A 24,335-nucleotide genomic window follows, 5' to 3' on the forward strand; every position below is an offset into this window, starting at 1 on the left:
AAAAGCATTAAGAGCCAGTTTGTCAAAATAACAAAACAAATGTAATTCTACTGCAAACACAAACATGTCAAAATAGGGTTCAGGTATATCTGTTAAAATTAAAGGAGAATGTGACACTGTAAATGAATGTCCCTTCTATAAATAGAGATAAAACCGTCGCTCCTGGCATTTTCTACTTCATTATTTGATTTTGATTTGTGAAAGACAGTTTTACAAATGTATAAATAGATGTGTCCGTAAACTGAGAAAACCGGAAATGCTGAAAAACATCAAATAACATATACGGACTGAGACATCCATCTATAAATAATATTCACTGTAGCCTCACCCATGCTGTAAACTAAGTGTCAAATTGAAACATTAGTGACTCTACTGTGATTCCCTCACTAGCCCTATGGCCTAGATTAGGTTGTTCAGTCATTAAACACATGGGAGGTGCGTTAGTAAATAAATCTCTTGCACAGAGAATATGAGGGCGACCCCTGCTGATTGAAACTAGTAGTGCACCTTGGTTTTCATTACTTTTTTAAGTCCACATTTCTGCTTGTAATGAGGTTCACTAATAATCCTTATAGCAAAATTAGAACATAGAATTTCACATCCAGCCCATTTATTCTGCCCATTTCCCCTGAGTAAAGATTCAGACATTATCAGTCCTAGTTCTCGTCTTAGATTCAGGATAGCTTTATCCTGTGCATGTTTTACCCTATACCACTTCTGTTGGGAGGGTGTTCTATTTATATACCACACTTTCATCAAATCTAAGCCTCAGACCCACTAGTTTTTGATTCTGGCCTCTCCTGCTAACATTTCTCCTCCACTGAAATAAACTTCTCTCCCCTTGCTATTAAGTAGGATTAAGTAGGTTTGCAGATTACGCAGGATTGCCATAGAAATGTCAATTCAGCATTAGAATTAAGTTTTCTTCAAATCAAATGTTATTCAGACTCGAAGAGGTGCATTTTTTAAATTATGAAATCAGCATTTTATATAAGGTTTCAATAAAGGTATTGTGATGAGAGTTGCTTTTTCTATGTCTCTTTAGTGCTAATATGACTTTCTCCTTGGTGTTCTTTCTTATCTTTCTCCTTAGTTTACTGGTACAAGAGAGTCATAGACACTTCCTAGTGGTGTGTTTAGTTTTTGGACCCAAAATGTAATAAGTATGTTGCAAGACAACAGCTAAATGACTTGCTACAGGCTGCTGTCCACTTAGATCTATCACAGTACCCAGAGCAGAAGGCTGCTGCACATCAGTGGCATCTCCAGCTTTCATATTTTGGGGGGACAGGGACCAAAGTAGGGGGGGGGCAATTATAAAACGCTACATATACACTATATATATATATATCTATCTATATATATATATATGCATGAATTTTTAACTACATAATATGCACTTATCTCTTTGAAGTAAAGACCTTGATTGAAATATGATTTAAAAATAACAGCCGAACTGCAGTTAGTTTTCATTTTTTAATATTAGCCCCTGCTGCCGATATATATAAATATTAGACCCTGCTGCCAATACATATAACTAATGACCTTGCTGCCGATATATATTAATATTAGCCCCTGCAGCCATTATATATAAATATTAGCCACTGCTGCCAATATTTATAAATATTAATACCGTATTTGCTCGATTATAAGACAAGGTTTTTTTCAGAGCAAATTCTCTGAAAAAGACCCCTCGTCTTATAATCGGGGTCATCTTATAATCAGACCTCAAATAGGTCTGACTATGAGACTAAGATCCAGATCCCCGCAGCGCTGCAGGGTACCTGGATCTTCCTGTCTTATGCCCCCCCGACTTGACTGACAGCCGGGGAAGGTCTGTGCGATGGACGCAGACAACCCCCACTGCTAACTGCACCTCATTCCGGCTGCACTGGAAGTTGTCTACACGAATCACGTAGACGTCTATACGCTGCCCGACTACACACCGGGGAATCAGAAGCACCGGTAAGTTTGGGGGGGTGTTAAGTGGGGGGCATAAAGCATTTCTTTAGGCAGAGTGTTCTATGAAATGCCTTTTAACCCCCTTAATGCCACTCTGCCTCCAGAAATACCCTTTTAACCCTCTATACGCCACTCTGCCCCATAATATGCCTTTTAACCCCCTAAATGCCAGAGTGGCATATAGGGGTATAAGGCATTTCTGGAGGCAAAGTGGCACATAGGGGGTCAAAAGGCATTTCATTGGGCACAGTGGCTTATAGAGGGTTTACAGGCATATCATGGGGTACAGTGGTATTTAGAGGGTTAAAAGGCATATCATGGGGCACAGTGACATATAGGGGGTATAAGGCATTTCTGGGGCAGAGTGGCAAGCCTGGGGGCAGATGTGCATAACTGGGGGGGCAGGTTGGAAAATTAAAGGAAATAAAAACCAAATATTTTTCTCAATCATAGCTTTTATTTAAAAAAAAAATAGTTTACATAGCTTACATGAATTAACATATTACTAATATTATTATAATTATATTCAGGCTTTTTCTTTTTTTTTCCTAAATTAATATTCAGGTTTTGGGGGTCGTCTTATAATCGAGCAAATATGGTAATAGCCCCTGCTTTCGATATATATTAATATTAGATCCTGCTGCCGATATATATTATTAGCCACTGCACCCAATATATATAAATATTAGCCACTGCTGCCAATATATATTAATATTAGCCCCTGCAGCCAATATGAATATAAATATTAGACCCTGCAGCCAATATATATAAATATTAGCCCCTGCAGCCAATATATATATATAAATATTATCCCCGCTGGCAATATATATATAAATATTAGCCACTGCTGCCGATATATATATTATTAGCCCCTGCTGACAATATATATATATTAATATTATCCCCTGCAGCCAATATATATAAATATAAGACCCTGCTGACAATATATATAGTGTATTTTAAGGTGCTATCCTTTTTTTTATCGTTATTTATTTATTTTTACACTTTTTTGTTTGAAGATCGCTTTGGGGTCCTAAAGGCATTAATCATCACAATTTGATGATAACCTTAACACACATAAAGACATACTGTACTGGTATAGAAGGAAAAGAGGGTCCTGCTCCTAAAAGTTTACAATCTATTAGGTAAAATACTTATTTCGGACAAAAAGTATGGAAATTATAAAAAAAAAAATTATTGGCTATAGGTATTTTTGTGCAATTGTTTTTTTCTGGTTTTTGAGACAAATGACCACAAGGAGGCAGCTGTGTTGTATCTAGAAATGCGTCGGTAGAGCACAAAGTGCAATAATCCATGTTTACAGATTTTGTAAATGTGCAAATTAAACACCTGCATCATATAAACAGAACAATGGGTTTGAGAATTCATAATTGCGTTAATTGTGTAACTCACAACGAAGACATAGTATATGGATATGTGACAGAAATATTGAACTAAAGCAGGTGAGGCATGTGCATAACACCCAAGCTACGATGCTACTACTGCAGAGTAATGAGTGTTGCTTTATGTTACCCTGTAGTCGTTTGCTCAGAGAGTGGGAGCTGCACAAAAGATGGAGTTGTACATAATGGAGTGATTAAGTATCTGTGTGTGTATGTGTGAGTATAAATGTGTTAGTGTATTGTGTTAGATTGAAGGTGTGTGTTCAATCTGTGTATGGTGATAGGAAGTGTGTATGCATGTATATGGTGTTAGCATGTATGTGTGAACCTATGGTGCCAGAGTGTATGTTACTATATGGTTGGGAGAGAGAGTATGTGTGTAGGTATGAAAGTGCATGGTGTTACATTTGTAGAGAATAGCCTACACTACAGACCAGTGAGAATGGAATAATGGCCCTGTTTACTAAGTCTGAGTAGAGAACAACAGGAAACCTGGCAGAGGACGATGGTAGCAACCAGGATTCAGCAACGTAGCAAAATCAGGAACTGTAACCGGGGTCTGACTTTACTAGCGTCAGCAGCACAGCAGAATCAAGACTTGTAATTAGGGCCAGCCATAGCTGTATGTTAGCAACCAGAAATATGTAACACAGCAAAATCAGGAACCACAATTAGGGTCAGATGTAGCCAGGAGTTAGCAACAGGAATACTAATGAGAATATGGCAGGGGACTGGGAAGGGCTTGGACACACAAACTTCTAGGTTGCAATGAAGCACAAGCAGCTGAGCATCTAATGTCAGGTGTAAGGTGTTTAAATAGAAATTGACTTCAACCAGCCCAATAGTACAGAGGTGAATTATTTAGTATTATTTAGTATAAATAATTTAGTATATGACAGACCTGGGTTTGAATCTGTGCTGGGCACAATGTGTTAGCACTGTCTCCCTTGGATTGCTATTTCCTGGGGGCTCCTTCATCTTTGTGACATTGTAAGTGTATGGTATTAGAAGAAGCAGGTTTTAGAGTGTGTGTGTTAGATATGGGTGTGTGCTGAGTGAATACTGTAACCAGGCACCACTAACCCTAGGCTCACCCTGAATTGGCCCTTCATTTTAAGGCCAGTGAATTAAAAATTACATTGCTTGGTTTTGAGTATAGTATTATGTTTTTGCATCAAATGACTCCTTATATCCTGCAGGCTTCTGCACATTGAAGCATGGATTAGGTGCAACTATTTTGCGAGGCATCATCGGACACTGACCCGTCAGGTATTTGTCCAGTGTGCCCAATGTCCAGGTCCAATGAGTGGTAGAGGCTGACAAAGTCTTATATTTAGGATAGGATCAGCCTAAGGACCAAAATAGGCTTGAGGTTTTTTAACAGGAAAACATGGTCACAATAGATACGCTAAACGCCTCTTATCTATCTCCAAATAATGTTTCCCTCCTCAATTACAAAAGCACAGCCACAGCAATGGATAGCGTTTAATCAGTAAACAATGTCGTAGAATATATGTAATATCTAGAGGTGCCCCATATTTACTGGCTTTTGAGTTGGATCTCTATAGAGCAGTTTTTTTGTATAGAGAAGGCTATATTCTGACATACGTTGTATGACAAAATGTATGGTCTCCTAATATTGAGTTTAGGTGTTTCAGCCACACGCATTGCCCTCCACCACTATAGACAAACATTGGCAGTAGAATGGGTCATATTTGATTACCTCAGTCACTTTAAACATGGCATAGGATGGCACCTTTACCACAAGTCAATTCATGAAATTTCTGCCCTTCTAGATCTGCCTTGATCCCCTGTTAGTGATATTATTGTGAAGTGGAAGCATCTAGGAGTGACAACTGTTCAGCCACAAAGTGGTAGACCACGCACACTTTGAGCGCTTAAATGCATTTGGCGTAAAAATGACCTGTCCTCTGTAATATCACTTACTGCAGCATTCCAAACTGCATCTAGAAACAACATAAGCACAAGCAATGTGTTTCAGGAGCTTCATGAAATGGGTTTCCATGGCTGAGCAGCTGCACGAAGATCACTATACACAATGCCAAGCGTCAGCTGGAGTGATGTGAAGCACACTGCCACTGAACTCTGGAGCAGTGGAAATGTGCTCTCTGGAAGTTTGATGGATGAATCTGGGTTTGGCAGATGCCAGCAAAATGCTACCTACCAGAATGGATAGTGTCTAGGAGGGAGGATGGATTATGGTCTGGTTTTTTTTTCCATTCAGTGAAGGATGATGTTAATGCTACAGCATACAAAGTAATTTTAGTAAACTGTATGCTTCCAACTTTGTTGCACCGGTTTGAGGAAGCCCCTTTCGTTTACCAGCATGATTGTGCCTCTATGCACAAAGCAAGGTCCATAAAGACATCGTTTGACAAGTTTGGTGTGGAGCTAATGAAACAACCTGCTAAATAGATTCTACTATTTGTCCTGTGTTTTCTTGGCTTTTTTGCAAGTTATAGGGCAATTAGTAGTGTGTTATTTAAAAAAAAAATCCAAATCTGATCATACTGCGCCCATGTCCTATTTGGTCAGTTAAATTTACCCTCATCAAAAGATATTTGTTTGAAATGTAAACAACAGAGTATTTCAAATGCTAGTATTTTAACTCTTTCCATGCACTAATTCAGCCTTGGTCAAAAGGTATGAATTTACAGCTCCTGGTACATGTCACTCCCAAACTACGCCCCCAATATGTGTTCCGCAACATCTCCTGAGTACAGCAATACCACTCATGAATACGTTTGTTGGGTTACAGCCTAGACGCTGTTCCTGTGACCTGGAGATTATCTGTAGTGACCCTGAGAAGCAGCCCATACCTCTAGGACTCACTTCTACCTCCAGCTTTCCTCCCTCTCAATATTCAAACAAAAATTAGGAGATGCATATAGTCTTTTGCAGCTAGAACTTACCTGCTATTAATACAACGTCCACATCCATCTCCACAACTCTCTCTCCTTCCTTCATACCTTGTGTTTCTCTATACCCCATTCCCTTTAGATTGTAAGCCTGTGAGCCGGGCCCTGTGAGTTCTAGTTCTGTCAGACCCTTTGAATGTTCGGAATGTGCGGCGCTCTATCAATAAAACATAATAATAGAAATACTTGACATTGTTTGTGATTTTGATTTATGTTACTGACTTACGCTATGGAATCTGCTGGCGCTATATAAATAGATGTCATGACAGGTCTTGTGGAAAAATAAATATCGCTACTGAATATTTTGATATTATCATCCTCTGAATAAAAAATAACAGTTTAAAAAAATCTATCTGTGCTGGAACGTCTAGTCCCAAAAGTTTATAAAATATTCACGCTAGCGTGAGACAAAAACGTTATATATAAACCGTGATCACAGATAGAGTAAGCAGTGTTTTTAGGGTTGTCCGGCAGGTGGCGCTCAGCGCATGCCCTGAATGGGCGGGAACTCAGGAGCTGTGGCAGGAGCTGGTGACGTCAGCTGTAGTCGGAAAATTTTCTAGGCGCCATCTTGAAGCGGCGAAGACGCGGTAGCTTCAGTTTTCTGGCTCCGGTGATTGGCTGCAACGTGGTAAATATTGACGGTTTTGGATTCCCGGGATGGCAATGACAAACAGAAACCTGAGGCAGGTGCGCATAGAAAAGAATAACAATGGGAATAACGGCGGTGAACTGATGTCGCCGCCTCAGCAGCAGTTGGTACATTCGAACAAGAATAAGCACAGCCTGGACCTCTCCGAAGGGGATCCTTCTCTCATGCCACCCAAGATAGAAGACGGCGAGGAAGAGAAAGCGGTGACCATTGATATCAAAAGCCTCCTGAAGCCAGGAGAGAAGAGCTACACTCAGCGCTGCCGTCTGTTCGTGGGGAACCTGCCCACCGATATCACAGAGGAGGACTTCAAAAAGCTGTTTGATAAATATGGCGAGCCCAGCGAGGTTTTTATCAATAGGGACCGGGGTTTCGGCTTTATCCGTCTGGTAAGTTGAGAGAGAGAACTCGCTGCCTCACTAGATACTGCACTGCGGCGTATTCACCATTTCACCGGCTGGGGGAAGGGAGCCTGGAATATGGTGAGTGGGGCTCCTGGTGCCTGCAGGGCTCCTCAGCCATGTATAGCACGGGGCGACCCCCCCCCCGCGCTTCGTATCGCGCAGGTCACCTCAGCCTGGTATAGCACAGGGCACCTCAGCCTGGCATAGCGCAGGGCACCTCAGCCTGGTATAGCACGGGGCTAAATGGATGGTCTGCATTTCTTCTTTCATGTTAATTATTGCATTTACAGGGACGGGTATTGGGTTTGATCGTGTGTCATCATACTTGATGAAGCGGCTTTTCAGATCTCCATAATTGTTGTGATGAAGGGAAGGGGAGTTTCGCATAAACACACCATAGCAATACTCGGCACACTTGAATACATTTGTGGCATTTTCTTGAACCCCCTTTGGTTGTGTCTTTGTCACATTACACCTACCCCTCTCTACAGCATCTCATCAACTACTCATCGTTGTCTTTCGATACATTTTATATTTGCAGTAGATTTGGGCCACGCGTCAGTTCATTTAATCTACAAACCTATTAGGTGTTATGCAGTTTTATTTTAGACTTGATATTGGTCCTGTGGATATGGACATAATAAGAACTTTATCTTTCATGTTGTATTTTTATATATGGGACAGGGCTCCCTATTCTGTTACATATCAAAATAAAGGCATACTGTGCAATGTTTTGGCCAGAGGCACCATGCACTGTTTATAATCGGTTCCCCTGAATACTGTGCTTGGCATAACTTCCCATTATTTGAAAAGGTGACTATTAAGCTTTGCGTATGAGATTTCACAAAGTTCATTACTACTGCTCTGTTTGCTAAACTTAATTGACGCTAATTTTGTGCGTTGCTGTTTTATGTAAAAAGCATGATTGTGATCTGATTAGTAACTTTCACTGCGGTCACCGTGGAATTGAGTGCTGTGAAGGTGGTTATATAGGAAATAAACAGATTTCTTATGCCTCAGGATGTGGGGTTCAACGAAATTAAAAGGCACAAATACCTGAAAATGAACTGACTCTGATATCCCCTTATATCCCTTACTTACTGATTTATGTGCAAGATTAAGCTTGTCAGAATGTAAAAAAAAAAACCATTATGGTTCCAATTAAATGCGAAGTCCACATATTCAATGTGAAAATTCCATTAAAGTAAAAAAAATAGATACATTGTAAGAACATAAATTAACTGTAATATTTTATCTGTTTCCACAAGAAATATACAGGTACACTTTTCTCCTACCTTTTCTTTTTCCCCGATTAATGCACATGAGGTCCAATTTTTAATTTGTCAAACAAGTTGTTTTAATAACATATTCTGTTTTATAATTTGTAGTATTTTTGAAATGACTAATGTTTTGGTTTTTCCCTAGGAATCAAGAACACTTGCGGAAATTGCCAAAGCCGAGCTTGATGGTATGATCCTCAAAAATAGACCCCTGCGCATTCGTTTTGCTACTCATGGAGCCGCATTAAGTGTCCGAAACCTCTCTGCTGTGGTTTCAAATGAACTCCTTGAAGAAGCTTTCTCCATTTTTGGTCCTGTAGAGAGAGCTGTGGTTATTGTGGATGACCGTGGCAGACCAACGGGCAAAGGCTTTGTAGAATTTGCAGCAAAACCCCCAGCTCGGAAGGCTTTGGAGAGGTGCACAGAAGGAGCATTCCTATTGACCACGTAAGTAAAACAAGTGAAATCCATTAGTAATAAAAACTTAATGGCCAATCTCTAGATATATACTTATCTTTCCATGTTTTTCCATTTTCCTTATTTAGCCAAGTGCAGATTTTAAATTAATTGAAGGTAGTTATTCCAACATCCTGCATACGTTCTGTTAATTATTGATTTATATAGCACCATCATATTCCACAACACTGTACAATGGGTAAACTGGGCATAACAAGGAGTGCAGAACATAATGAGCTTACAGCCTAGAATATTGTTTATCATTTACCTTGAAAATGCCCTCCTTCTGGTCTTAATGTAGTAATAAGGTTTATCGGTAGAGTGAACCAATGCATGGATACTGTTCTGGGATACACTGTCCATTCTTGTGGACATCTTTGAGCATTCTGAAAATCAGTTATATCAGGGATTAACAAATTTGGTTTGGCTCTAGGAGACAGCTAAAACATCAAGGAGCCAATATAAAAATGTTAAAACACCATCAAACTACCGTATTTGCGCAAATATAAGATGACCCAGATTATAAGACAACCCCCCCAAATTTGAAGATTATTAATTTAGGAAAAAAGAAAAAGCCTGAATATAAGACTACCCTATAGGAAAAACAGTTTTACTAGTAAATATGAATTCATGTGTAAACTATTTCTGATATACAGAGTGAACCCCCTGATTACTGTGCAAAAGAACACTACTGATATCTAATAGATACCTTGAGTTATACTCAAGTGGATATTTATACATTGTGCTTTCTGAAAGAGAACGGTTTAAAATATGTAAAATAAACGTTAATACAATAAAATATATATATAAAAAAAAAAAATAGTGGTTCTCCCCACCCTCCTGCAGTCGCTTCTTTTCTGGACAAGAAATAAAGCAACACTGTCCAAAGCAATATAAGTGATGAAATGGATGTGTAAAAAGTGTCAGAATTACCCTACGGTACCGAGTTGCGTACTATTCCTAAACATATACTTTTATGGAAAGAAGTTGAGTTGGGAAAGCTTCTAAACTGTCCTAAATGGGACATCGGAAAATGAACCTGAATTGCTAGGCATACAAAATATCTTGCGTTTATGAATATGGTTTCAATAGAAAAGCCTACTTGTGCTGAATAAAAAACAAGATTAGAGTTGAACAGAGAAAACATGAAAATTGCTCTGGTCCTGAAGGGGTTAATCAGTCCTTGGTCTTGTCTTAAATTTAGGATAGCCATATGCTTTTCCTAGGTATCTTAGGCAGCGCTGAGGAGACTGACTCCCCCTTGTTACCTTGTGTTTTTTCTGCCCTGGTAGGCAGATGTCTTGTCTCTGGTAGGCAGAGGAATTGCCTTCCTCTACCTTACACCAAGCAGAATTCTCGAAGTAATCTGTCTGCTTCGCTCTTGCTATGAAAGAACCTAAGCAAGTTGAAGAAACAGCTTTTGTTTCCTTCTAGAAACAAGTATGGATCCTTCTATAGATTACAGCGGGGATAATCCTTACTTGTTTTGTGATAAATCATCCCGGGGTCTTGGCAAGGCTTCTGAAACCATTTTGCAGCTCGTGGGAGGACTTTTTCAATTCTTCCTGGAAGAGCTCAGTGAACACTTAAAATAAAATACCTGGATCCTACAAATTATACAGATGGTTACAAACTAGAGCTCGCTGCTCATCCGCCTCCTTGCTTTCTAATTTTCCGATCCTCACACAAAGCCCATATGATTCTGGACTTTTTACCAAAATTAGTTCACCTTCCCATTCCCGGTTCAGATCCGAGCAAGGGAATTTATTCTCTCGTCTTGTTAGTACTCAAATGTAACTACAGTCGTGTTGTGGTATTTTATCTCCCAAGTTTGCTTCAAAATGCGGAAAGTAAAGTCAACAGTCTCAAGGATGCTTCTTTTACTATCCCTATGTGGTATTTTTGGGTTTATACACTGAAGAAGAGTTTAGGGTTTAGTTTTCCTCGCATCACTATTTATTATGAAGGGCCATCACTTCAACAACAAGGAATCTTTAAAGAACTCTTGCTGATTTAACTCTACATTATACAGGGCAATACAATCTCTTCCTGCAGCAGAAACTCACCAGGGATGTACCCTCATAATGGATCGTGAAGTGAGAGATGAAACTCTCCCTTTAGCACATAAACCCCAGTAAGATCCCATAGTCTTTACTTTATCCTGCAAACCTTTCTCCACTGGCACTTGACATACTAGAAAGTGGAGCAGTACCTTTTAACTTCCTGACTTCGCTGTGCTTTACAAAGGAAAAATACAGAAGTGCTTTGCCCTTCATTCTCTCAGAGCTGTCGGGTAATTCAATTTACCCCATTAAACCATATATTTTTAAAAACTGTACCCCAGGGTATTTCAAATGCTGGTATTTTCATGCTTTCCAGCCTATGTCAAAGTTTGTGGTTGTCATTTTTTTTTCTTTCCACACACATTGTAATTTAGGTATGAATTTACAGTCCTTGTATATGCCTGTGTCAAACAATACCCCAATATGAGTTCAGGAACATCTCCTGAGTGCAGTGATTCCACCCATGCATGTGTTTGTCGGGTTGCTTGGGGTGCTAAAAGGCAATATTTGAGGTGTGCGTTTTTTCTTTTCATTTTGACATCAGTCTGCACCCATGTCTTATTTGGGACATCTTTGAACCCAGCCAATTCAATTTACCCCAGCAAACCATACATTTTTAAAAACTAGGCACCCCATGGGTATTTCAAATGCTAGTGTTTTAACTCTTCACATACCAGGATTTTGGGGAGGATAGCGCTAATATTAACACTTGCTTATAAAAAAACATGTTTTTCTATGATTTTATATATATATATATATATATATATATATATATAATTTATTTGTTACCGGAGTGTCGCCTTTAAATTAACTTTTTGTCCTTGCAAATGCATGGGTGGATTAATTAGAATCAAATCTTTGTGGCCTGGTACCCTAGCTGTGTCTGTATTGCAGGAGATTCAATTGGCCAAACGCATCCCTTGTGCAGCATTGCACCCTATCCCATCTGTTTACATAAACAGGTAGCATTCACATTGATCTCAATTAGTTTTTCTTTTCTTCATGGGTGATTCATATTTACGACCGTGAATCTTTCCCCTCATGTGACTTAAAAAAAAATAAAAAAAAGGTTTTCATTTTTACCTAAGAAAATATCAAGTTAGTGATATTTCACATTCCCACTGATTTGTTTCAGAACGCCACGGCCGGTCATTGTTGAACCAATGGAGCAGTTCGACGATGAAGATGGTTTACCAGAAAAATTCATGCAGAAGACTCAGCAGTATCTTAAGTATGCTAACTTCGTCACGTATAAGCTGAATATTTTTGTATTTTCAGAAACTTGTTCCATGTGGCTGTAATGCTTTGTTGTGAAACCGCCTATTGCATGTATTGCTATAATTTTTTTTTGTTAGGTTGCCCTCATGATATTGTCCCTATAGTAATGAAAATGTATTACTTTTCTGTTTTTTTTTTTTTTTTGACCAACTACTTTTATGCTTTATTTATTCATTTTTATTTTTTTTTTTGTTTTTCATTAATGGCACGATTAGTGTGTTTTATAGATGATTTGTAAATAATAAAAAAATGTGTAATTTTAGGGAAAGGGAGGAACCTCCACGGTTTGCTCAGCCTGGTACATTTGAGTTTGAATATTCTTCTCGATGGAAGGCGCTGGATGAAATGGAGAAACAGCAGAGAGAGCAGGTGGACCGAAACATCAGGGAAGCTAAAGAGAAGCTGGAGGCAGAAATGGAAGCTGCCAGACACGAACATCAGCTCATGCTCATGAGGCAAGGTGAGAAATGTTGTCTTGGTGGTATTATGCACGCTCTTCTGTTTAATGCTGCGTCCGTAAAGTTATTATATACAATTTTTATGCCTCATTCATAAATTGCATCAAAAGCCTCTTAAATACAACGTCAAAAAATTTGGCTTCTCTTTTTTTTTTGTAATTTTTTCATGGTGTTAAACTAGTTCCTAAAGATCTATGGCTTCACTACCATTGCAGATCTTATGCGCAGGCAAGAAGAGCTTCGAAGACTCGAAGAGTTAAGAAATCAGGAGCTCCAAAAACGCAAGCAATATCACATGAGGTAATTCTGATTATTTTCCTTCCGCCTAATTTTCCCTGTTTTACACCACACAATATGTGTACAATTTAAATGGGTGTTGGTACTCCTTTTTTATATGTCAGAATCCCTTAAAGAATTCTGTATCACTGCTTATATAGTCCCTAGTTTAGAATTACAGTTTAGTATGCCAAGTGATTTATCCATTTTCTCAAAGACATGAAGAAGAGCAAAGGCGACGTGAAGAAGAGCTTATCCGCCATCGTGACCCTGAGGGATTCAAGTCTGGCTACATGGATGCCGTAAGTAAAATGTAATTTTAGGTATCGCTGAAAGTAAAGATGTACAGATGCTATACAGCTAGTAACACATGCTTTCCAAACAACTACCATTTTCAATACAGTTTTCTTTCTCTAAAAATGAAATTATGCACTTTTATAGTTGCATGAATTGGTAAACCTTGATCTGACAAAGATGTAGATTGAATTTATTGGTTACTTAGGTTGTTGATAAAGTTAACTGGTGATAAGTATATCAGGGACCAGCCTCTTTTTTGCAAGTTTCTTTAATGTTTGATGTTAAGACAGGCTGTTCGATCCCATTTGTTGTGCCACCCTTAAAATGTTATAATGCATTTCATACCTTTTTACGTTACAAAATTTGCTAGCTCACATCAAAACATTAGACTAGTGACTTATTGCAAATGGTTGGCTCAAACTTAGTGTTTGGCACCTTTGGCCAGTTATACATTTTGTTATCAATATATTGAATTACATCCCATCACTTGCATACAGTGCCTTGCAAAAGTAGTCACGCTCCTTGGCATTTTTTCTAATTTGTTGGGGGTTTGTATCATTTGATTTACACAACAAGCCTACCACTTTCTTTCACAATAAAGATATTTAGTATCTTCAAACAAGAAATAAGACAAAGAAACAGAAAACATCCAGAAAACAGAATACTTGCTCCAGCTCCTTCCAGTTGGATGGGTTCTTTAAGTCATACCACAGATTCTCTATTTGATTGTGGTCTGGACTTTGACTAGGCCATTCCAAGACTTAATTCTCCTTAAACCACTCAAGTGTTGCTTTAGCAGTATGCTTAGGGTCATTGTCCTGCTGCAAGGTGAACCTCTGTCCAAGTCTCAAATCTCTGGTTTCCCTCCAGCTCCTCCAGAGTTCTCTTTGGTCTCTTTGTTGCCTCTCTGATTAATGCTCTCCTTGCCTGGTCCATGAGTTTTGGTTGGCAGCCCTCTCTTGGCGGGTTTGTTGTGGTGCCATATTCTTTCCATTTCTTTATAATGGATTTTGGATTTAATGGTACTCCGTGGGATGTTCAGGGTTTCCAATTTTTTTTTATTATAACCCAACCCTGTACTTCTCCATAGCTTTGCCCCTGATCTGTTTGTAGAGCTGCTGGGTCCAGTGGTGTTGGAAACTCTGTGGCCTTTCAGAATTTCATAAATACTTACGCACGCACCACTTTTTTTTTTTTTTTTTTTTTTTTTTTTTGAATTTGTTTTCTTCATTTTACTTCACCAATTTGAACTATGAAATCAAATAAAAACCCATTTAAATTCCGGGTTGTAATGCGGGTGAATACTTTTGCAAGACACTGTAAATACATGGTATTTAGGTGTCATTCTTTGGTCTCTCTAAATACATACATAATAACTTGCAAATTAAGTTCTGATCTCAAGCTGAGCACATCCCAAACATTTCTTTCACTGGGTCAAGTGAGATCTCAATCCACGCATTTGAATGGGAAATAGAACATATATGGATATCAGAATAATTGTGTAATGGACATCAGCACTTAACTGTCAACTGATGTTTTAACAACGGAAAAACAAAAATTAACATAACGTATAATGTTCATATTAATATTTTCTGTGACCCACCATAATGACGTTTTCATCCTAACTACTTCCTTGTGTGTGTTAAGAATATCACACCCTGGGTTATTGAACTGATTAGTATAATGAATACGGTTCATAATGAATGATGTTATTTTATTGTGTAATGCTAAGATAATATCTATTTTACACTAGTTACCTCACTAGAAGAGTAGTAAAGGCTATTTGTAATTCAATGTACAAAAAAATGTATAATGGGAACATATTTTGTTATTGTGAAAGCCCTTGGCGTCCTGGCGTTTATACCGGAGCAGCTGTGGACGGGGGCATGCAGTAGTCTCGTCTCTCTCTTCTAGGTGCAGGGATTTAGCAGAATGCTGTCACTTGGTGATAGTTTAAGAAAAAAATGAAAGATGGTTATATTCAGGTAGAAATTCAACTATACAGTTTGTGACCAGCTCCTAAAATGTCACTCCCAGATCCCTGTAACGTTTCCAGAATTATGTTCTCGAGCTCGATGTTATTGTTAAAATATTTCCTTGGATTTTTCCCTACAGTTCAACAATAACTGTCGCTCCATTGTATGTTTTTCTTCAAAAGTATCAGTCTGCTTGACCTCCACCTTATCAAAAATACATGGTCAAAGAAGTCACAGAATCTACCACATCCTTTTACTGAAACGATTACCTTTCTGTTATATTTGTAGTTAGTGAGTCTCTACGTATAAACATAGACTGTGATGGCAGAAAAGAACCTAATGGCCCATCTAGTCTACCATTACAGAAAGACCGTTTACTTCATTTACTTCTTAGGATAATCCTAGGCATCCCAAGCTTTCTTGAATGTATATAATGACTTTTTTCCTCCTTCTTCTTCCCCCTCTGTGTCTTGTGTGGAGGTAATGAAAATAATTCTCTTTAAGTTTCACTGACCATGAGTTAAATACCACTTTTTATGGTTTATTTTGATATTCTTCTTGGGATCCAGATACTTGGATTGCCATTGTGTGAGTGATCTTTAAAGTAGCCAGGGCTAAAGAGGTTAACTCTGTATGGTTTTCTCTATGAACGTGAACTTGCGTTTAACCCCTCTGTGAACTATGGCGTATCTTTGTCATAAAGCTGGGTCTCTAGAGACCAGTGACCTACCTGGTGTATGTCACGGGTAAAATGGGTGCGTTGATCTCGGGTTGCTGAGCGCTTCTGCAGCCACATGGATGGATGGATGGATGTAGTCACACGGCAAAGGAAGCGTTTCTAATTTCATGTGCAAAATAAGGCTAGCGTGTGCTGCTGTATTATGTGCCTTTTCTTCATTCAAATCCAATTGAATTCTATGAAAGCACTTCTAGATTGGTCTAATTAAGCGTTCCACTGTAAGAAAATGTACAGATAAATATGCATTTGATCTACTATGTTTTATCTCTGCTCAGGTTTGTTTAATGGAGTTATTTTCATGCAGCTCTGCTGTTAATAACCATGCGTATAAGCATATATGATTTTTTTGTGTGTTTATTGTGCGTGATTTTTATCTTTTATTATATTTATCTGTTTGTGGCTCCTTCGGAAGTGACCCGGGCATCTTTTATGCAAGGGCTGCTTGAAGGGAATACTTGCAGGCTTGTGGTGGTCGTGCTCCAGAAAGTTGCAATTTAATGTTTTCTATTTAAGCTGTTTTTCGCTCACTATAATTAGATTATGAAATTAAGTTAATCGTGAGAAACACTTGCTTACTTAGTTTTAAAGAGTAAGCCATAGGATTAAACCTTTTTTTCGTGTGACTCTCCCCCCCCCCAGGTCTAGCCTTCACAAAATAATTCTATGGGATAAATGCCTGTATCGGTTTTATAAAAACATATGCTGACCTGGCTTCTGGGTAGGGCAGCGCATGCACCTACATCGCTCTTCCAGGTTTACATGATGCTGATGTGGCCTGATCACATTAATTCCATGTACTCCATAGGATGTTCGCATAAATAATTCATACTGGCACAGCTGACAGCAATTCGCTCTTTCATAATGCCTCCCTTTCAAATGTGTTAAGATTTGTATTTTGCCTTCTCCTTATTCTGATAATTTCTGCGCCATGTTTCTAATTAAGCGCTTCCTCATACCACGTGAACTGGACATGTCCGTGTAACGTACAGTTCTGCTATGCTTTAGCTTAATGTGAGGCCGTGTACTTTAGATTACACTACAAGTGTACCCTGGAGATCTTAATTACACTATTAATGCTAAATGTTCTATCAATTTTCACATGTATAAGAAAACACTGTACTGAATTTTATTTGGTCCCTATGGAAAAAACAGGGTCAATTTAAGGAGTCTGCTACTTTTACAAATATTCTGTTACTGTGCCTAGCCATGGAGTTCTAAAGTGTTTAAAGAGAACGAAAGTGCGTGTATTTTCACTCAGATGAGAATTTTAACTTCAAATGTTAGCAAGATCGCCAGAGCTGTTGGTGTATAAAAGTTCAGCACCTTAAGGATCATTCAAGCCCACAAGCAAATGGGATTGGTTTTACTGAAAGGCAACTGAATGGAAAGAAGGGGGGAAAAATCCCCCATCTAGAGCCTTTACTGTAAGGCAGCACAACCTTTGGAAACCACGCAGAGACCTTCAGAATAACGGGTTGGTAGCTGGAGGGGATGCTTCATCTGCAGTGCACATTTGCTAAGGTTGGAAGGATAGTGAGAAGAAAAATTATGAAGTGGTTGTCATGTGTTAGAAAATATAAAGATCAATACTGCAGTAAAACCTTTATCAGAAGAGTCATTTTGAGCCCTTAAGATAAGGTATCATTAACACACTGTAAAAATGTTTTGGGCATTTTTCACTTCCATAGGGCCTAAGAAACTCGCTCCATTCGGGCCCCAAATTTGTTACAGAATTTCCAAAATGCTGATATACCAGCACCATGCCACACAGCAAAAGTTTGTTCGGCCTAATTATTTGCAGAAGGGCCAGAAACCAAGAATGAGTGTTTTCAGGAAACGCTGAAGCATGGTGGAGGTTCATTGCAAGATTTGGGCTGCATTTCTGCAAATTCAGTTGAGGATGCTAAATGCTGAGAAGTACAGACATATACTCATCCATCATGCACTACCATGATTGAGACATGTAATTAGCCCCGAATGTATTCTGCAGCGTGGCAACGACCCCGAACAAACAGCCAAAGTCACGCAGAACTATCTTCAGTGTATAGAAGAACAAGGACTCCTGGAAGTGATAGTATGACACAGAACCCTGATCTCAAAGTCATCGATTATATGTGGCATTACATGAAGAAGGAGAAGCAATTGAGACTGTCTAAATCCACAGAAGAGCTGTGGTTGGTTCTCCAAGATGTTTAGAACAGCCTACGTGCAGAGTTCCTTAAAGTGTGTGCAAGTTCGCTGAGAAGACTTAATGCTGTTTTGAAGGGCAGTCACACCAAATATTGATTTAGATTTTTCTTCTGTTTGCTCGCTTCACATTTTGTTAAATGATACAAAAAAAATTAAACCATTATCATGTCTATTTTTCTTACTTAACAGAATTTTTTTCAGACCTGCCTAAAACTTGCACAGTACTCTGCGGAAAGGCAGACCTTTCTCAAAATGCAGCTGTGGTGTAGAGTATTTCTCTATTTTTTTGTTCATTAAAGTGGGAGTTTGCAGTGGACATTGGGACAGTGGGATTGACCCCATAAAATCAATTAATGATTAAATGCAAAGGTTTGCATCATAAGCAGGATGCATAAATTGTGCACGCAGCAAAAGTTATGTATAAACCGAAGTAACCACTCCAATCATCATATGCACTTTAATACACATGATAGCAGAGATCATATTAAATGCGTGTTTGCCCCACCTTGTGTGTTTGCCCCATTTCCTACCCCAAGCTATTTTCCTTGCTGAAGATGTGTTCAGCTAAACAAGACCCCCCCCCATGCATGGAAAGCACTGCCATTCATTTGAATGGGAGAGCTTTACAGCAAATCAGTGGCAAGAATGTTTGTACCACAGAGGAGGCAGGGAGATGCAGCTTCACCTTAAGGTGAGTGCTTTAAAAAAAACAAAACTTTAATATGCGTTGTTCCTTGGTGGCACAGTCAGGTACCAGGTATGTCATGAAAAGATGTCCCTACAAGACCAATGATGTATCTGGTATGTCATCTATTAATGCTTGTATGTTGCTGGATCACCGATATTGTATGACCAGTGGTTGTGAGCTGAAGAGTTACAGAAAGCCACGAGAAACTGGATTTTCTGGATCACAAGCCCTGATCCTTTTTTCCCCTCTTCTTTTTCTAACCTAAGGATGCTCTGACCCAGTTGTCTAACCATCACAATTTGGCCCTTGTCAAAGTGGCTCAGATCTTTACACATTTTTCCTGCTTCTAACATCAACTTTGAGGATGAAATGTTCACTGCCCAATATCCCCCCTCCCTGACAGGTGCCATGATAGCAAGGTTATCTGTGTTATTTCCTTCACCTGTCGGTGTTCATGTTATGGCTACTCAATGTGTATATATGTTTTGTTTTTTTTATATAGTGTGTATGTGTGTAATATGTATGTATGTATATGTGTGTGTGTGTGTGTATATGTGTGTATATATATATATATATATATATAATGTGTGTATATATATTTTGGTAGGGGTTTAAAAATAAATAAGAACGTAAATGAAAATTTATATAGGAATCCAAGTGATTTCCAAATAAGGATAAGATAACAAATATATTTTCTGGGGGGTTTTTTTGCATTTGTACTAGCTTTGTGTGATTTATATATCTGTAAAAACAGTAAATGTTTGTTTTTCTTAACCCCTGTCACGGCACAGCGTACAGAGGAGACTCCGTAGTCAGGTAGGACTGCAGGGATGGTCCAGAGAGCCGAGGTCAGGATACCGGAGAGCAGGAAAAACGAGGAGCAAGCCGAGGTCAGGATACCGGAGAGCAGGATAAACGAGGAGCAAGCCGAGGTCAAGATACCAGAGATCAGAATAGTCAAAAACAAGCCGAGGTCAAATACAGGAATCAAGCAGAGGAACGCTATCTGGGTGCTAGCACAGGGCATAGACGACCATCAGAAGGCAAGGTCTTAGTGTTCTGAAGTCTCTTAAGTAGGCACAGGAAGTTAGGCACTAATTGGAGATCTCCCGCCAAAATTTCAAAGTGCCGTTACGTCACTTCCTGCGCGGCCATCTTGTGGTTGGCGATTGCGTAATCGTCCTATATAAGCAGGTGCAGTTTCCTCGGCCGCCACTAGGTGGCGTGAAGAAGAACGCGTCCGGACACCAGAGCTGGACCTGTGAAGCTGCTGGGAACGCGACGTGGAAGAGGTAAGTTCCCCTTCCATCTGCAGCGGCTGTCTCTGCTGCGCAGAAGCGGGGGGTCTCCCCCTTCTCCGCGGCGGCTGCGCCTGCCCTGCAGAAGCGGGGGGTCTCCCCCTTCTCCGCGGCGGCTGCGCCTGCCCTGCAGAAGCGGGGGGTCTCCCCCTTCTCCGCGGCGGCCGCGTCTGCTGTGCAGAAGTGGGGGGTCTCCCCCTTCTGCGCGGGGACCGAGGTTGCCGTGCGGGAGCAGGGGGTCTTCCCCTACCTCGCGGCGGCTGCTGCTGCCGTTCAGAAGCGGGGGGTCTCCCTCTTCTTCGCGGCAGCTGCGGCTGCCGGACCGAAGCGGGGGGTCTCCCCCTGCCTCGCGGCGGTTGCTGTTGCCGGCCGGGGGACCCAGCGGGTCTCCCTGCCGGTGGTGTGACAGTACCCCTCCTTAAAGGGGCGACCTCAGGGCGACCCCTGCCCGAACCACGCTGCCTCTTAGCATGGAATGCACGCACGAGATGAGGGGCGTGGAAGCGAGCTTCAGGAACCCAGGAACGATCCTCTGGGCCATGTCCTCTCCAATGAACAAGATACTGAAGACTCCCTTGTTGTCTGCGACAGTCCAGGATGGCTTGAGGAATACGCCCTGAAGTCCCCGCGACAGGGGGTCTAGTAGAAAAACGGTTGCAGACCAGTGGCTTCAATAGGGAGACATGAAAGACTCGAGGGATACGGAGTGTCCTAGGCAGAGAAAGTTCGTAGGCAACAGGATTCACCCGACGGACGATCGAAAAGGGACCGATGAAACGCGGTGCCAGCTTCATGCTGGGCACGCGGAGTCGCAGGTATCTCGTAGACAACCAAACGCGGTCCCCCGGAGAATACGCAGGAGTACCGGAACGTCTCTTGTTGGCTTGGAGTTCCTGTCGTCTACCAGCCAGTTCCAGAGTTCTCTGCACCGAAGCCCAGGTGGACTGTATATTAGTCAGTCGTTCCTCCAAAGCAGGATCAGTAGAATTCGGAAAGGCTCCAGGGAAGGGTTGCGGATGAAGACCGTAGACACAATAGAAGGCGGACTCTCCCGTAGACTCTTGTACCGCATTGTTCCGAGCAAACTCCGCCAAAGGAAGCAGGTCAACCCAATCATCCTGATGTTGGTTGATGAAAATGCGCAGATATTGTTCAAGGTGCTGGTTAGCCCTCTCTGCAGCGCCGTTAGACTGTGGGTGATAGGCCGATGAAAACGCTAGTGTAACACCCAATGCCCTCGTGAACTCGCGCCAAAAACGTGCAATAAATTGGGTACCGCGGTCGGAGACGATCTCGGTGGGTACTCCATGAAGACGGACTATCTCCCGCAAGAATATGTCCGCCAATACTGATGCCGTGGGAAGTTTCCTCAAAGGTATCATGTGCGCCATCTTTGAAAAACGATCAATGATCATCAGAATCACGGTATGCCCCTTAGAGTTGGGCAAGTCCACTATAAAGTCCATGGCAAGGTGAGTCCAAGGCCTTGAAGGACGGGGCAATGGGTGAAGCAACCCGGCAGGGTGTCTCCTGGAGGACTTATTGGCGGCGCACTTGAGACAGGAGCGGACAAACAGGGCAGTATCCTTAGTCCATTCTGGCCACCAAAATGTCCTCGAAACAAGGTCCTTGGTACGTGCTAGCCCAGGGTGGCCGGCGGTTCTGGACCCATGGGACAGGCGAAGCACGCGGGTACGGAGGTGCGCGGGAACAAACAGTCTCCCAGCTGGCAAGGAGGCTGGAGCTCGGGCTTGAAAACCAGCGATCCGGTCAAGCAAGGGAGTTCGGCAACAAGTATGTAGAGCCGCCAGGACCTTGGTAGCAGGTATGATGGGTTCGGGCGCACGACCCTCCTCCTCGGGGGACACATGCATACGGGAGAGAGCGTCCGCCTTGACGTTCTTGGAGCCTGGACGATAGGTCAGGACAAACGAGAAGCGGGAAAGAAACAAGGCCCATCTGGCCTGCCGGGGATTCAGGCACTTGGCAGTCTCTATATACTGAAGATTCTTATGATCTGTCAGAATCAGCGTGGGAATAGGAACACCCTCCAGAAGATGACGCCACTCTTCCAGCGCGAGGATGACAGCCAGAAGTTCCTTGTTTCCCACATCATAGTTCCTCTCCGCCGGGGAGAATCTCCTGGAGAAGTACCCGCAAGGATGGAGAGGACCACTATAGGAAGCCCTCTGTGAAAGCACAGCCCCGACTCCAGACTCAGATGCATCGACCTCCAAAACAAACGGTAACCGAGGATCAGGATGACGTAACACAGGCGCGGTGGTAAACTTGGTCTTGAGTCGGGAAAAAGCGGAAATGGCTTCGGGAGACCACTCCAGGGTATTGGCCCCTTTCTTAGTAAGGGCCGTCAGGGGAGCAGCGACCTTGGAGTAGTCACGGATGAAACGTCTATAATAATTAGCAAACCCCAAAAAACGCTGTAGGGGTTTGAGGCCCAGTGGTTGAGGCCAGTCTCTGATGGCCTGCACCTTGGATGGGTCCATCTCAAAGCCTGAGGGCGTAATAACGTATCCAAGAAATATCACCCTCTGGATCTCAAATTCGCACTTCTCGAGTTTAGCGTATAGTCCATGGAGCCGTAGTCGGGACAAAACGCGCTTAACATGGGTGCGGTGTGACTGCAAATCGGAAGAGTATATCAGAATGTCGTCGAGGTACACCACCACAAACTGTTGAAGGAAGTCTCGAAGGCAGTCATTAATGAACTCCTGGAAGACCGCCGGGGCGTTGCATAGCCCAAATGGCATAACGGTATATTCATAGTGTCCTGAACGAGTATTGAAGGCGGTCTTCCATTCATCGTCAGCACGGATTCGGACAAGATTGTACGCTCCCCGGAGATCCAGCTTGGTGTAGATAGTAGCCCCACGTAGCCTGTCGAAAAGTTCGGAAATCAGTGGAATAGGGTAAGTGTTACGCCTGGTAATCTTGTTCAGGCCCCGATAATCGATGCATGGACGAAGCTCCCCATTCTTCTTTTTCACGAAGAAGAACCCTGCGCCAGCGGGTGATACAGACCGGCGGATAAATCCTCGGCGAAGATTCTCCTCTATGTACGATTCCATAGCTTGGGTCTCCGGAATGGAGAGTGGGTAAACCCGCCCCCGGGGTGGCATGGTCCCCGGAAGCAAGTCAATCGGGCAATCATACGGTCTGTGTGGTGGTAGTTTCTCAGCCTCTTTCTTATCAAATACGTCCGCGAAGTCCTGGTACTGTTTCGGCAGGGAAGAGGCCTCCCTCGAAGAGGCTGAAACCGTGGCAAGCTTTAGAGGAGTGAGGCAATGTGCCTTACAGGACGCACTCCAGGACGTGATCTGAGTCGTAGTCCAATCAATAACAGGATTATGTACCTGTAGCCACGGAAATCCCAATATAATGGGAATGGAGGGCGAGCGGATGACGAGTAGTTGTAAACGTTCCTTGTGTACAATCCCGACGGCAAGGTTGAGTGGAGCTGTAGAACGAGAAATCTGATCAGGACGAAGCGGTCTACCATCAATAGCTTCAATAGCTAACGGTACGGGCAGGGATAGGGTGGGAATGCGTTGCTGCTCACAAAACACAGAATCAATAAAGTTGCCGGCAGCGCCGGAATCCAGGAAAGCCTCAGTGTCAATGAATCCAGAATCCCAGACTAAATGAACCGGAACAGTCATTCGGGTGGTGAACAGGTTAGGGGAATAGTTCACCACACCTATGGTAGGTTCCCCTGGCCTACCTAGGTGCGGGCGTTTCCCGGCCTGCTAGGACAGTGTCCGATAAAGTGACCCGAGAGTCCACAGTAAAAGCATAATCCCTCCCGTCTCCGTCTGTTCCTCTCTCGATCAGAGAGTCGAGTGGCTCCCAACTGCATGGGTTCCTCAGATGGTTCGTTCGAGGGGTCGGCAGAAGAAAACTGTGGTAAGAAGCGTGTAGTAGATCTCTCACCCTTGTCACGTAACTTCAAACTCTCCCG

The 24,335-nt window shown here is 41.7% G+C and overlaps 1 protein-coding gene across 4 annotated transcripts in view; it reads left to right on the plus strand.

The window, feature by feature from the left end:
• The first annotated feature begins 6,849 nt into the window (after positions 1 to 6,849).
• The window catches only part of PSPC1 (paraspeckle component 1), a 46,194-nt gene continuing 28,708 nt past the window's right edge, over positions 6,850 to 24,335 (plus strand). For all 4 annotated transcript variants that reach the window (XR_008346321.1, XM_053456446.1, XM_053456447.1 and 1 more), the window contains exons 1-6: positions 6,850 to 7,345; positions 8,786 to 9,087; positions 12,295 to 12,390; positions 12,701 to 12,897; positions 13,111 to 13,195; positions 13,389 to 13,473. Coding sequence is in view for 3 of the 4 variants with exons in the window: in XM_053456446.1 (XP_053312421.1) it covers positions 6,965 to 7,345; positions 8,786 to 9,087; positions 12,295 to 12,390; positions 12,701 to 12,897; positions 13,111 to 13,195; positions 13,389 to 13,473 (1,146 nt within the window). In the remaining variant the exon portion in view is untranslated. The remainder of the gene's footprint in view (positions 7,346 to 8,785; positions 9,088 to 12,294; positions 12,391 to 12,700; positions 12,898 to 13,110; positions 13,196 to 13,388; positions 13,474 to 24,335) is intronic.

This window comes from Spea bombifrons, chromosome 2, assembly GCF_027358695.1.
Source record: "Spea bombifrons isolate aSpeBom1 chromosome 2, aSpeBom1.2.pri, whole genome shotgun sequence".
Lineage (NCBI taxonomy): Eukaryota > Metazoa > Chordata > Amphibia > Anura > Pelobatidae > Spea > Spea bombifrons.